The sequence below is a fragment of the Symphalangus syndactylus genome, chromosome 12, assembly GCF_028878055.3.
Source record: "Symphalangus syndactylus isolate Jambi chromosome 12, NHGRI_mSymSyn1-v2.1_pri, whole genome shotgun sequence".
NCBI lineage: Eukaryota > Metazoa > Chordata > Mammalia > Primates > Hylobatidae > Symphalangus > Symphalangus syndactylus.
Window position 1 is genome coordinate 67,155,813 of NC_072441.2, and position 15,116 is coordinate 67,170,928.

A 15,116-nucleotide genomic window follows, 5' to 3' on the forward strand; every position below is an offset into this window, starting at 1 on the left:
TTGATCAATAATATCCTGTATTGTTGAAGCATTTCTCAGTTACAAAGCATTTTCACATTTATTATTTGCCTTAGTGAGATATGAGTAAACAACTATCAGCTACATTTTAGAGGTAAACTGAAGGACAAAAACAGTATGAACTCCCTTTAGCGTAAAACAGCTAAGGAGCTGAACTATGTCCCCTAACACCCAATCTAGTGTTCTTTCCAGCACAGCTTGATCTTTTTACAGAGCAAAGCAGAATGGTATATAGGAGTTAATACTGACAAATTACTTTCTAGACTATCTAAAAACATGGTGGATGGCTGGGCACGGTGGCTTATGCCTGTAATCCCAGGACTTTGGGAGGCTGAACAGGCAGATCATTTGAAGCCAGGAGTTCAAGACCAGTCTGACCAATATGGCAAAACCCCATCTCTACTAAAAATAAAAAAATTAGCCAGGTGTGGTGATATGCGCCTGCAATCTCAGCTACTTGGGTGGCTGACGCACAAGAATCACTTGAACCTGGGAGGCAGAGGCTGCAGTGAGCCGAGATCGAGCCACTGCACTCCAGCCTGAGCAACAGAGTGAGACTCTGTCTCAAAAAAAAAATTTTTTTAATCAAAAACATGGTGGATTCCAGACTCAATTTATTTCAGATATTGGTTAGAGAGAAATATTACTTAAGATTGACAGCATTTGGTTAGTCCCTTCCACTTACTCCTCCTCCTTCGAAAAGAAACGATAAAGAAATGAAGAGGGGATTTACATACTATTCTCTCTCCTTCATAAATTTCAGAGAGCCAATTTCATAACCTCAGTCCCTCAGCCACATCAGTCAAACATAATCTGTATCTTTGGGTTCCCTCTAAATCTCTCACCTAACCCAGGTTCCCACAAGAACACTGAATCCTATGTGTCTTACTATGCTCATGGGTGCACAGACCACCAGCAGTTATTCTCTGAACACCTATTAACAATTAGTAGCTTCTCCAACAACCAAAGCCTTACTCTTAACATTCTTACCTACATGTCCCAATAATGCTAGAAACCCAAAACATCCCAATCTGAAAACATTTTATCCTCCCTACACCCCAGCCCTCACCCTCACCCCAGCCCTGCTTCAGTGTCTGAATATGTATTAATAGCATTGCCATCCACCAAACAAAAAATGTGGAATTCTACATGTTTGTCTCCCTCACACCAATCTCAATACACTCCCCCCGTCCCTCCATTCCCATGGCCACTATTAGTTACTACTAATATACTAGCTACCATTTCATTAGTAACTACCACGTACTAATCACTTTACACATTTTATCTTACTTCATTCTCTCAATAACCCTATGAGGTTATATACTTTTTTCCTGCTTCACAAATGAGAAAACTGAAGCCAAGAAAAGGTCATCTGCCCAAGTCGTAAGTAGGAGATGGCAAAGTAGATTTCCAAACCCTACCGTTCCCCCAAACCAAAATGCTTCATTCTGTAATACCTGATATATCATTCCTTTACTACCCATTCCAAATGTTAATTTCTTTCCTAGATAACCGCCAGGATTCTCCTAACTGGTCTCCTTGTCTCCAGCCTTGCCTTCCCTCATCCCTCAAGTGCCCTAAGTGATCTTTCTGGATCTGAAATCTGATCCTTTTATCCTCTTGATATGAAAGCCCTCCAGGAACATCCTTTAGTCCACAATGTCGAGGATACACTCTACAGGATGAATTCCAAGCCCTTTAGTGTAGCTCCACAATCCCTTACCTACAGTTCCGAAATTCAAAAGCTTTGAAATTTTAATTTTTTTCATTGGTTTGCAACAGAACCCACTGTGAATGTTGGGAGGTTATTTATCGTCTATCCCATTAGCGTGACATTCATGTATTTCAATGTAGAAACATTAACGTGTTTCATAGAGTTAACTCAGACCCTGATAAACGTCTCACATAAGAGACCTTGCCAGAAAAAAGAAAAAATCCCAAAATATTCTTAAGTCCTTACACCTGGATCCCAAGAGTTAGACTGTGAAACCTTTATCTTTTCAGCCCATCAATCTAATCTAATTTCCACCAATCACCTTACACATTCTTTAGTTCCAGGGATGTAGAAGGGTGTCCTGTGCCCTGAATACCCTCCAACCCAATGAGGTACTCATTCCTCAAGAAACCTGTTCATGGATTTCCTTTCCTGTGAAGTTTCCCTGACCTTTCCTCTATTGTGCCATAACCATTGTACTGAGGACTCAACTCCACTGCTGCAAGTTACATGTTTCTCCTGTTAGACTGTGAATGAAGTCTTGAGTACTTTATTCAATCCTAGCACAGTGCCCCAACACTAGGGGCTCATTAACGTCCAATTAGCTAAAACAAATTCATGCCCAGCTTTCCCTAACTCTCAATTTCCTTCAAAGTTCATTTCTCCTTCATCCCCAAACCTTAGGATTTTCCCTAACCATGCAATCCACTTTCCTAGTTTCTCCTTCCCAATGTCATCTTACAATCTTCTGCCAGGCGCCTTCTCTGGACCCCATACTCTCCAACATATTCTATCCACCTCCATTTAATCCACAGTCCTCCTCTCTCCTATCTGCTAACAGGCCGAGTCCCCTCCCTCCAAAGCAATCCATCTTCACTGCCCTTACCTCTTACCTACTTCCTCAACACCTCGCTGGCCCGGGCCCTTCCAGCCAAAACGTTTCCTCACAACGTGTTTCCCAAATCTCCCTTCTCTCACTGTACGGCTCTGCCAGCTCCAGAACCAGCGCTCGGCCGGGTTCCGCACATCACAAACCCTCCCTCGCAGCCAGTGTCCCCTCCCCCAGCCTCTCGCAGCCGGCACCCCTCCCTTCATGCTCCCCTTATCTCTTGCGGTCCAGCTTCTCTGGAAAGTGTCCCAGGGGCGAGTCTTTCACCTTAGAGACCCCTTAGGATCGCGCCTGTCCGAGCAGCCCCAGGCCCCAGCACCTCCGTCCCCAGCTCCTCTAGGGTTGCGCAAATCCCTTGCGGCCCAGATGCCAGGCAGGGCCTCCGGCTCACCTTGCTGGATGTCGCCGTTGCTGCCCCCCGGGATGGGCACGCTGAGCTGGCGCTCCGGCTCGGGCAGGCAGCGCAGGCAGAAGGAGTGAAGACAGGGCAGCAGCTTGGGCTCCGCCTCACGCCGGCTCTGCAAGCTCTGCTGACACACGGCGCAGGTGTCCAGGAGCGAGGCCGGCGGTCCAGGAGGCGGCCCTGCCGAGGGACCCGGAGCGGGAGCCGAGGCTGGAGCTGGAGCCGGCGTCGATACTGCGCCCCCGGGAACTCCAGGGCCCACTGAGGCCGCAGGGGATGAAGCAGCCTGGGCCGAGCCCGAGGAGGCCGCGGCCACCCCCCTGTCGTCGGGCCCGGCCGCGCCGCCCTCAGCGCCGGCCCTGCCGCCTTCCTCCTCCTCCTCCTCCACCAGCACCGCGGTGAGAGGCGGCTCCGCCTCCTGCGCCGCGGGCCCGGCGGCCCCGGCAGTTACCGGCGCGCTGCCGCTGCCCCCGCCGCCGCTCTCAGCCTCGCCGCCGCCTTTGTTTTCCGCCATGTTTTCCTCTTTGAACCCGCCGGACCGCCCCGCGCCGCCCGCCGCCCGCGTCGCCGCCGCCGCCCCCAGCCCCAGCCGCAGCCGCAGCAAGAGCGGCAGCCGAGAGCGAGCGAGAGAGCGAACCAACGAGAGCGCGCGCGCACGCAGCGCCCCCGCCCTCGCGTCGCGCGTTTGAAGGAGGGCGGTTGCGGCACGCGCACGTACGCACGGGCCTCCTCCCGAGGGAGGCGGGAACTCGGGGCGCGGAGCGGTCCCGGACCCTCGAAGCCAGTGCTTTGCGTCAGTGCCGCGGCTCTTTAACCCGAAGGGAGATTTTTAAAGCCAGAGGCCGTTGACGCTGGGTAGCCTTTGGCTGGGGTTGGTTATGAACTCCGACACAGCAGTGGTGCGTACGTCAGAGTGGAAGCCGGGCCGGTTCCGGTCCCTGCGAGCGTGTCCCGGGCGTCTCCGCGGAAGCTTCACCTGCCGCGCCGCTCGATGGCCAGCGCCTCCTGGGTCTCTGCTGTGCGTAGACCAGCCGCGTTCATTTGGGTGGCCGTGGAGCACTAAAGCGGGGCTTTTTGTTTGTTTGTTTGTTTTTGCTTTTGCTTTTTGTTTTTGAACTGAGGATCTACCAGAAATAGGCTGAAAAGACCGAGTGAGGAAGAAACTCTTTAACAGCTATTTATGGCATCTTAAGGTGATTCTCAGGAGTTGCTACGTATCAGAATCAACGGAGGAGTTTTTCGAAGCAGAGGTGTCAGGGCCAGTCCCCAGACCTGAATCAGGAAGTGAGGGAGAGAGCCGACGGAGGGGGAAAAGTCCCTTCAACTGATTCTAATGTATGTCAGTTTGGAGAGCCACGGATATAACCAATACTGCGTCCTTCTGAGGTCCCACTTTAAGTGTCCTGGGTTGAGCTGGGTGACAAATGCCCTTACAACAATGGTAGTAGAAGCTTAGTGGCTCACGCCTGTAATCCCAGCACTTTGGGAGGCCGAAGCGGGCAGATCACTTGAGGTCAGGAGTTCGTGGCCAGCCTGGCCAATATGGTGAAACCCCGTCTCTACTAAAAATATAAAAACTAGCCGGGTGTGAGGGCGTGCGCCTGTAATCCGAGCTACTCAGGAGGCTGAGGCAGGAGAATGGCTTGAACCCGGCAGGAGGCGGAGGCTGCAGTGAGACGAGATTGCGCCACTGCACTCCAGCCTGGGCGACAGAGCGAAACTCCGTCTCAAAAAAAAAAAGGGAAAGCTTTCAGAAAGTTGCCTTTTTATTTGGAAAAAAGAAAAGGTATTTGGAGGATTTTATATAGTGCAACAACTGTTTTAGTGTTAAGATCATGAAATGCTTTGGTCTCCTGTTACTGTTCCCAAGAAAGGTGCTGTAAGTCCTTAAACCACGTGAAAACTTTTTTTTTTTTTTTGAGACCTCGTTCTGTCACCCTGGCTGAAGTGCAGTGGCGTGATCACATTTCACTGCAGCCTCGACTTCCCAGGCTCAAGCCGTGCTCCTCCCAATTACCTGGGACCGTAGATGCACGCCACCATGCCTTAGCTGATCTTTTATTTCCCCCCTTGCCTTGAAGAGGCTGGGGTCTCACCATGTTGCCCAGGCTGAAACTCCTGGGCCCGAGCGATTGGCCCGCCTCAGCCGCTGGAAGTGCTAGGATTACAAGCATGAGCCACTGCGCCCAGCCTCCTGAAAACTTTTTAAAATTTATTCAAAAATGTTTCCTGACCTCTTTATTGTCATAGTGTTTTAGAGACACACTGGGATTACAAAACAGAGGAGCTCCCTGCATTCAAGGGGTTTACAATCTAATAGAGAAAGATTGAGAATAGATATATGCCAGGGAGTGGTAAGTGCTGTGAAGAAAAAAATAAGCGGGGTAAAAGGGATTAGAGGTGATTGAAGAAGGCCCCTGTTGATGAGATAAAGGAACCTGTCTTGCAGAAGAGCAGGTAGAGGAACACATAGCAAGTGCAAAGGGCCTGAGGGAAATGGATTCTTGGCTTGTTAGAGGAGGAGTCAGTGTGGCTGGAGTGGCCTGAGCAAGGGAGAGAATAGTAGGACATGAGATAAGAGAGTTATTAAGGGAGCCAGGTCATGTACAGAAATGGTCAATTTTTTTTTAACTTTTGTGCCCTTTAAAAGAATTTTGGAAAGCTGTTTTCTTTCCTCAAACATTATAAGTTGACTAAATTTTTTCAGAAGTTTAAGTAGTTGCAGAGTGTAATTTGTGACATTCTGTAATACTGACACTTAAAAATTATTTTTCATCTAATAGGGAAGTAAACGCTAAAGTGGCTTAATACTATCCATTTTTTAAAGGATATTAAAATGTTATATTTTTTTAAACATGAAAAAGTATCGGGAATGTTTTAATGAGATGGCTGGGAGTCTTCCCCCTTCCCCTAATTAGTTCGAGTAGGCATGAATGCATATAACATTGCTAGAATGAGATAAGGTCCTGTATCAACTCCATTTGTCATTGCCACAGACTTTACTGCATTAAAAACTATATATGTATACATGTGTGTATCTACACACTCACATATATGATGGATTAATTCCCTTAAAACTACCCTTACTTTTTTATGTCCCCCTTGGAAAATTTTCCTTCACTGAAGTACCCCAGGAGTACTCATACCCTAGCCTTAGGACCACCGAGTCAGATAGGAAGCCTTGGATGGGTTTTGAGCAAAGACTCAAAGCAGAATTGTGAAAAGAGTCACTGTGGCTGCTTCCTAGAGGAATCACCTGTAAAGGGCCAGTGGAATAAGGAAGACCAGTTGGGGGCTAATAGGGTAATAACTCGGTTGGTTGGACCAGGTTAGAATCTGTAAAGGTGGTGAAAAATATGGAGTATAAATCATAAATACTTCTTCTCAAATTCACTTCAAAAAAATAAGCTAATGGACTGAATTTCTCAACCAAAAGTTTTGCTTCCATGAGTTTTCTTAACCTTTTGATGCCTGCTACTTTTGCCTGTATAAAAATCTAGAATAAAAGTGTTGTTTTTGAAAACTATATAATTTATATAGGATGGAAACAGCCCCCATGAAGTTCACTGTGTGCTCTGAGAAGGCAGTGCCTGGAGTGTAACTCATGAAATATTTAGGATCATTGAAACAGACCCAGCTACATCCTTGATTTTCTGTGGGAGCCCAGAAATCTTGCAGGAGAAACTATGAAATAAGTCCACAGATGAGGCTGAGATATGATAATGCACAAACCTGTCTAATAGACTGCATAGCATGGGGTTCATTATGCTCTGGGACAAAATGCTTGATTTGAATCTGGTTCCATCACCTACTAGCTATGTGATTTAGGGAAACTTAGCTTGTCTCAGTTCCCTCAGTCATGAAAGGGTGTTTGCTACTGGTAGGACCTACCTCAAGGTTGTCTCACAAACAATATTTGTAAAATGTTAATAGCAGCACCCAGCACATGGTGAACATGGATGTTAAAGTAAACCCAAAGTTCCCTGAAGGAAACAACTGGCGGGAGAAACATGCCACTGAGAGAAAATTTCAAGAAGAGGAATCATGCTATGGCCCAAACTGAGCAGCAGGTATAGGTAGAGGCTGTGTCCAGCCGTTTTCCTGACCTAGGCTACTATCCCTTGTTCTTCTGGTCTGAGCATTATCAGAAAAACACAGTTCTGAAATAAAGGAAAGAGCTCTTAGGAGGTTCATAGCGGTTCTGCTATGAAGAAAACTCTAAGTTGCTTGTAAACAATAGTGGAAGGAGTTTTCCAGTTGTCTAGGAAAGAGAAAGGGCGTTGGAGGTGAGGGACCCCGGTAGGTAAGCAATGGTGAGAACACGGTGTGTCCATCATCTGGGCACAGGAGGTTGGCAAAAGCAAAGCAGTAGCCCAAGGGTAGCGTGAAGATTTGCAAAGGCTGGTCTGCACCTTCTGGACAGAGCAGCCATGCTGAACAGCAGGAACAGAAGAGTACATGAGAACCAGCAGAAGGATGCAGAGCTGCAGCTGAAATCTGGGATATTTCTGTAAATGTACAATGCTTGCACTCACCAGTGGGTGAGGCCAGAGGATCTAAAGGTGACATTTTATCTTTTAAAGTTCACTTCTCAGCTGGCTGTGGTGCCTTACACCTGTAATACCAGCACTTTGGAGGAAAACAGGAGGATCACTGGAGGCCAGTAGTTCAAGGCCAGCCTGGGCAACATAGCAAGACCCCCATCTCTACAAAAAAAAAATTATTAATACAAATTTTAAAAATAATGTAAAGTTTAGTTCTCATCATTCCATGGTGTACCAAATACACTTTGACTTCTAGGTACTCTGTTGTCTGAATGAGAGCTATTAGTACCAAGAAAAGCAGGACAGATAGCAGAGTTCTGGGTCTAATTACTATTGGCTTTTCTGTGTCTCTAAGGCCTTTCAGGAGCACACTGTAATTCTAGTAATAAACACCACATTTGAGCAGCAGTTTACAGTTGACAAAGTGCTTTCACACACATTACCTCTTAATTTTTGCAACCAGTAAAATATAGCTCAACAATAAATAGACTTCTTTATGTGAATGTACTGTAATGTATTATCTATTCATAGACAATAAGATTGTTTTCAATTTTTTACTATTATAAACAATACTGTGATAAGCATTGTGATGCATTATTTGCATATCTGTAATTATTTCTTCTGAATATTCCTTTTTTTTTTTTTTTTTGAGACGGAGTCTCGCTTTGTCGCCCAGGCTGGAGTGCAGTGGCGCAATCTCGGCTCACTGCAAGCTCTGCCTCCCGGATTCATGCCATTCTCCTGCCTCAGCCTCTCTGAGTAGCTGGGACTACAGGCGCCCGCCACCACGCCCGGCTAATTTTTTTTTTTTGTATTTTTAGTAGAGACGGGGTTTCACCGTGGTCTCGATCTCCTGACCTCGTGATCCGCCCGCCTCGGCCTCCCAAAGTGCTGGGATTACAAGCGTGAGCCACCGCGCCCGGCCTTCTTCTGAATATTCCTAAAAGAATTGTTGATTCAAAGAATATGCCCATTGTAAAAGTTTTTAATATGCAAATTTAAAGTATTCCATATAGATTATTAAATTGTTTTGATGTATTTTGCTACTACAAATTTAAAAAAAGTGAAATTAACATGTAATTTTTTCCTTTTTTTTTTTTTTTTTCTAAAGATCCCTATTTCCATGACCAGGCGCTGTGGCTCATGCCTGTAATCCCAGTGCTTTGGGAGGCCAAGGCTAGAGGGTTACTTGAGACCAGGAGGTTGCAACTAGCCTGGGCAATATAGCAAGACCCCCATCTCTACAAAAAATGTTTTAAAAATTAGACAGGTGTGATGTCTTATCTGTAGTCCTAGCTACTTCGGAGGTTGAGGTAGGAGGATCTCTTGAGCCCAAGAGTTTGAACCTGCAGTTAGCTATGATTGTGCCACTGTACTCCAACCTGGGTGACAGACTGAGACCCTGTCTCTAAAAGTAATAATTAATAATAAAATAAAAATCTCTATTTCCTCACATCCCATTCATCCCTCAGTCCACTCTGGCCTGGCTTACACTCCCATCACTTTACCAAAACAGCTTTTGCTAAGGCCACTAATTACTTCCATAATTTTATATCCAGTGAACTTTTTTTTTTTTTTAATAGACGAATCTCGCCCTGTTCCCTAGGCTGGAGTGCAGTGGCACGATCTTGGCTAACTGCAACCTCTGCCTCCTGGGTTCAAGTGATTCTCCTGCCTCAGCCTCCTGAGTATCTGGGATTACAGGCACCCGCCACCACGCCTGGCTAATTTTTTTATTTTTAGTAGAGATGGGGTTTCGCTGTTTTGGCCAAGCTGGTCTCGAACTCCTGACCTCAGGTGATCCACCTGCCTAGGCCTCCCAAAGTGCTGGGATTACAAGTGTGAGCCACCGCGCCTGGCCTACAGTGAACATATTTTATCCCTAACCTTACTTGTTTTCTTGGGAGATTTAACACTGTTGGCCACTCCCCCTTCTGGAATCACTTCCTTGGTTCTCATGACACCACAGTCTCCTGGTTTTCCTCCTATCCCTTGGACTGCTATTTCTCTTTTATGCACTGTCAGTGTCGCCAAGACCACACTTAGGTTCAATGGTTTTCTAGAAGAACTCACAGGACTCAGAAAATCTGCTGTGCTTATGTTTATTAAAGTATGAGGATACGGATTAAAATCAACAAAGGGAAAAAGCACATGAAGCAAAATCCAGGAGGAAACAAACTCAAATGTCCCTTCCCATTAGAGCTTTATGAGCATTAATTCTCATTAATTAGAAGTGTGACTACATGCATGAAGTGTTGCCAGCCAGGGAAACTTACCTAAGCCCTAGTGTCCAGAGTTTTTGTATTGGGGATCAGTCACATATGCGTGCAACACCCACACGATTCACCTCAACTACTCAGACTCCATGCCTCAGAGGTCAAACTGATACAGTGTGACCCAAGGCCTCAGGCATACAAAAATACTCACTAGACTGAGTATTCCAAGGACTTGGAAGTTATTTCCCAGGAGTTAGTCAAAGGCAGTTCTAAAGACAAACCTTTCTCTGGAATGTGCAAGGTTTGAGCAATCCAGTTAACCCTTTCCTGAGCATAAACTTATTACATGTTGGGCTTTCTCAACTCTAGATTCCCTTCTCTTAATCAATTTTCTTTTGCTGGCAAACTCATCCATGCCACGGGTTCATTTACCATCTATGTAATGATAACTCCCAAGTGTTTGTTATATCTTCAGCCCAGGGCTGTTCTTTGAGGTCCAGGCCCATCTTGACAACTGCCTATTTAATGTTTCCATGTGGATGTCTTAAAAGCATCTCAAACTCAGCATGTCCAAGACTCGACTCAATAATCTTCCCCCAAACCTCCTGATCTTCTTCCACATTCCCTATCTCAGTGGATAGTATTACATTCTCTTAGTAGCACTAGAAATAAAGATATTTAGAATATATATCAACTGGGCTAGGCATGGTGGCTCATGCCACTTTGGGAGGCTGAGGCGGGTGGATCACCTGAGGTCGGGAGTTTGAGACCAGCCTGGCCAACATGGCGAAACCCCATCTCTACTAAAAATACAAAAATTAGGAATGGTGGCGCGTGCCTGTAATCCCAGCTACATGGGAAGCTGAGCCAGGGGAATCACTTGAACCTGGGAGGCAGAGGTTGCAGTGAGCCAAGATCATGCCACTGCACTCCAGCTTGGGCAACAGAGTGAGACTCTGTCTCAAAAAAAAAAGAAATCAACTGGCTTTTTGGATATAGGATGGCAGATTGGATATAGGATGGGTCATATTTGAAACCTACAACTTCTGACCCCTTGTATCTAATCTATTACCCAGTCCTGTCAATTTGACTTCCTAAATATTTGTCCAAATCCCTCCGTTTGTCTCAGTGTCCACTGTCACCACCCTGTGTCAACTTAACACCCTCAAAATGCCACCCCCTTATCTCTGAGTGCACTGTGACTCCCCTGCAATCCATTGTGAAACTGCAATGAGAGTAATCTTTTCAAAAAGGAACTGATCCCTCCTCCCCCAACCGCCATTCCCATGTCTTCCCATTGCTCTTAGGACAAAGAACAAAATCCTTAAAGGTTTATGACTTTATTATCTTACCTGGACTGCCTCTTCAACCACACCATGCCCTACTGTCCACTTGCTTTGTACATTCTAGATACACTGGCTTTCAGTTTCTTCACTGTGCTATGTTCCCTCTTCCCTTGGGCCTTTTGCACATACTGTCCTCTAGCTGGAATGATCATTTCTCCACCCCTTTCCCCTCCTCATCACCCACTTTACAGAATTAATGCCTACTCAAACTTTGAGTCTCAGTTCAAGTAGTACTCCTTCAGAAAAGCTCCTGTCTAAATCAGTTTTCTTTGTTAGATGTTTTCATAGATCCCCGTTTGTCTCCTTCAGAGCTATTTGTGAGAAGCAGTAGAGTTTAGTGGTTAAGAGCAGGGGCCAGACTGTCTAAGTTTAAATTCCAGCTCTGTTACCTACTGGCTTCATGACCTTGGAAAACATAACCTCTTTCTGCCTCAGTTTCATCATCTGTAAAGTGTATATAATAGTTACTAACTATATTCACAGTATATATAATAAGCTGTTTAATGATTAAATTAATACATGGGAAGTATTTAGAACAAGGCCTTACACATAGAAGCACATATTTTCTTTTATCATTAATGTCTAGATTTGTAATAATGCATTCATAAGTGTTATCTGATTTATAGTTGTCTCTCTCACCATGAAAGCAGAGATGATATCTACTTTTACTGCAAATAAAATTCACAGTGCTGGGCACGTAGGTGCTTATTAAATATTCAAAAAATTAATAAATGATTCTTTTCTTTGAGATGGGGTCTTACTCTGTTGCCCAGGCTGGAGTGTAGTGGTGAGATCACAGCTCACTACAGCCTTGACCTCCCCTGGCTCAGGTGATCCTCCCACCTCAGCCTCCCAAGTAGCTAGGACTACAGGTACACTCCACTATGTCCAGCTAGTTTTTTGTATTTTTTGTAGAGATGAGGTCTTCCTACGTTGCCCAGGCTGGTCTCGAGCTCCTGGGCTCAAGCAATCTGCCTGCCTCAGCCTCCCAAATTGCTAGGATTACAGGCATGAGCCACTATGCCAAGCCACAATAAAGACTCTTTAAAGTGGATAAAAGAGTTTGCACATATTAAATGTTTTCTGTACTCATTGTGCAAGTCCTCTGAAGAGAGTTTATTTTGTTTAAAAGACAGGAAAGATTTGACCATGTTTCTGCTTAAGAAAAAGAACCAATAATGATACAGAGCTTGAAAATAAAGAAAGGAAACTTTTAATAAAGCAGACTCCCTAGGAATCTGGAAGAAAATGGGTTGTAGAACAAAGATGAGTAGATTAGCCTTGGATAAGAGGAAGAATATCACTGCCTCCCTATGAAGGGAAAGAAGACAGAAGAGCACTGTAGTGATGCAGAGAATTCTGTGGCTTGGCAGATGAGGAGGAGAAGAGTAGGAAGAGGCTGCACAGCCTCCACAATAGATGCAAGGCTGTATGCTAGGAGAGGGGACACCAATAGGGTTAGCTTGACAGTGAGAATTAGCTGCAAGAAACAAAATTTGTGAGAGGAACAATTATTGAAAAAGCAATCAACATTATCTGCTATGACTGATAAATATTTAAAATAGCCACTGAGCTCTTCTTCTTTCCCTTTCCTTTTCCCTTCCCCAACAATTCAGTCCTAAAGCAATAATGTAGGATCAAAAATGTAGGTATCAGGGCCTGGGGTGGAGGGTCACTGTGATCCAGAGTGGAGAGTCAGAGACTGAGCAGGGCATCCCTGGGGAGAGACGAGTCAGCCTAGGACAGGGTGCCCAAGTCTACATGGGGTGAGGAGAAGAGCATGGGGGGGGTCCATCACAGAGTTTTGGAGCATAAGCAGGGTGAGGAGGGCATCCATGCAGGGGCTATAACGTAGCAGAGGCAGTCAAAGCCAGAGCAGGGTGAGGGCATGGGGTCAACATGAGGTGGAGGCAGAAGCACTCCAGCATGGGACATCAGAGCACAGGGTGAGGAACGTGGCCCAGACGGGGGATAGCTTGGCCCTGAGTATCAGCACCCAAGAGGGCATCTTTGTGGGAGGGAGGCCAGTGCAGGGTGTTGGAACCAGAACAGGATAAGGAAGATGCCCAGTGGAACAGCCTTTCATGGGAGAGGTTTACCCAGCACGGATAGCCCAAGAAGGTCAAGTAGGTCATCAGTGCAGGGGTGTGACCCTTCATTACACATCAGAATCCCAGTACAATGAGAAGGACATCCACAAAGGGAGAGATGTGGCAGCAACAAAGAGGGATTATTTACACACAGGCAGATTGATCAAATAAACAAATGATTTAAAAAAAATATTCTCCTGGCTGGGCATGGTGGCTCACGCCTGTAATCCCAGCACTTTGGGAGGCTCAGGCAGGTGGATCACCTGAGGTCAGGAGTTCAAGACCAGCCTGGCCAACATGGTGAAAACCCATCTCTACTAAAAATACAAAAAATTAGCCGGGCATGGTGGCAGGTGCCTGCAATCCTAGCTACTTGGGAGACTGAGGCAGGAGAATCACTTGAACCTGGGAGGCAGAGGTTGCAGTGAGCTGAGATCGAGCCATTGTATTCTAGCCTGGGCGACAAGAGCAAGACTCCATCTCAAAAACAAAGCAAAACAAATAAACAAAAAATTCTTCTTAAGTACAAATGTAGAAAGAGAAAATTAGAGTGAACCTTAAGGCCGGGCACAGTGGCTCAAGCCTGTAATCCCAGCACTTTGGGAGGCTGAAGCAGGCGGATCAACTGAGGTCAGGAGTTCTAGACTAGCCTGGCCAACATGGCAAAAACCCATCTCTACTAAAAATACAAAAATTAGCTGGGCATGGTTGTGGGTGCCTGTAATCCCAGCTACTCAGGAGTCTGAGACAGGAGAATCACTTGAACCCGGGAGGCAGAGGTTGCAGTTAGCCGAGATGCCACTGTGCTCCAGTCTGGGGGACAGAGTGAGACTCTGCCTCAGAAAAAAAAAAAAAAAAAAGAACCTTGTAGTGCTGGATTGGAATTGTGGTATCTCTGTGTCCTCATGGCTGTCAATATATAGATAGATAGTTATAGAAATAATATAGATGTAAACATATGTATGTGTATGTTTGTATGTATGTATATACATATATTCCTTAGGCTTGTCCACTGAGAGGCTTAGGGGCAACAATATCCCAATAGCAACAAATACACCAGTACCCAGATCTTGGCTTTTAAATATTATTCTCCTTTAAAAAGAACGCTTTGCTGAAATAACTGATCCCAAGTCTGGAGCAAGGAAAATGCAAGATGAGCCTGGGATATCTTGTGACAGAAAGTAAAGTAGTCCTTATAGAATGATAACAACATGTTAAAAGGTCAGAGAAGTCAGTTTGAATGGATTCCCATTAGCCAAACCTGGAACAATTTGAGTATCAAAATAAATAGTGATTCTAATGGATTATAACCCAGTGAATAAAACAGGAAACAATGAGTCCAAGCTGATAAAAATAAATGAATAATTTGAAAGTAATGGGATTCTGGCCATGATACCCTAAAATATCGCACCTTAGCATTTGAGAAAACAGCAAAAGCAGGTAGGTCACTCTTGCTTCTTCCTTCTCCCCGAAGCAGCTCATAAGAACCTCATTTAAGAGGTGCTCTCCCTATTCCTGGAAAAAAGGAACATCCTTATCTCTGAAAACACAGGGAAACAGAAAAGAATCTGAGCAAAACAGGCCTCAGTAATTTCTCTCCAGTTTATTATCATTAGGTCATACTTTTTCAATCCAATCATACTTCTCCATGACCATCCACTTCACCAACCCTAGCAAGAAGATTCTATAATAATAAAACCGTTTGCAGAATGTGTGTGTTTCTCTGTCTTTTTTAGGGTTGGGGTGTCGCTCTGTTGCCCAGGCTGGAGTGCAGTGGCATGATCATAGCTCACTGCAGCCTCAAACTCCCGGACTCAGGTGATTATCCCGCCTTATCCTCCCAGGTAGTAGCTGGGACTACAGGCACACGCTGCCAGACTTGGCTAATTTTTTTTT

General features: G+C 45.4%; 1 protein-coding gene across 4 annotated transcripts in view; it reads right to left on the reverse strand.

Moving 5' to 3' along the window:
• The window catches only part of TRIM33 (tripartite motif containing 33), a 125,579-nt gene extending 121,917 nt beyond the window's left edge, over positions 1–3,662 (reverse strand). For 2 of the 4 annotated variants that reach the window (XM_063625813.1, XM_063625812.1), the window contains exon 1: positions 3,013–3,662. In XM_063625813.1, the coding sequence (XP_063481883.1) occupies positions 3,013–3,538 (526 nt within the window). In that variant the 5' untranslated portion in view covers positions 3,539–3,662. The remainder of the gene's footprint in view (positions 1–3,012) is intronic. The other 2 variants (XM_063625811.1, XM_063625810.1) reach the window with 2 other exon arrangements.
• Between the last annotated feature and the right edge of the window lie 11,454 nt (positions 3,663–15,116).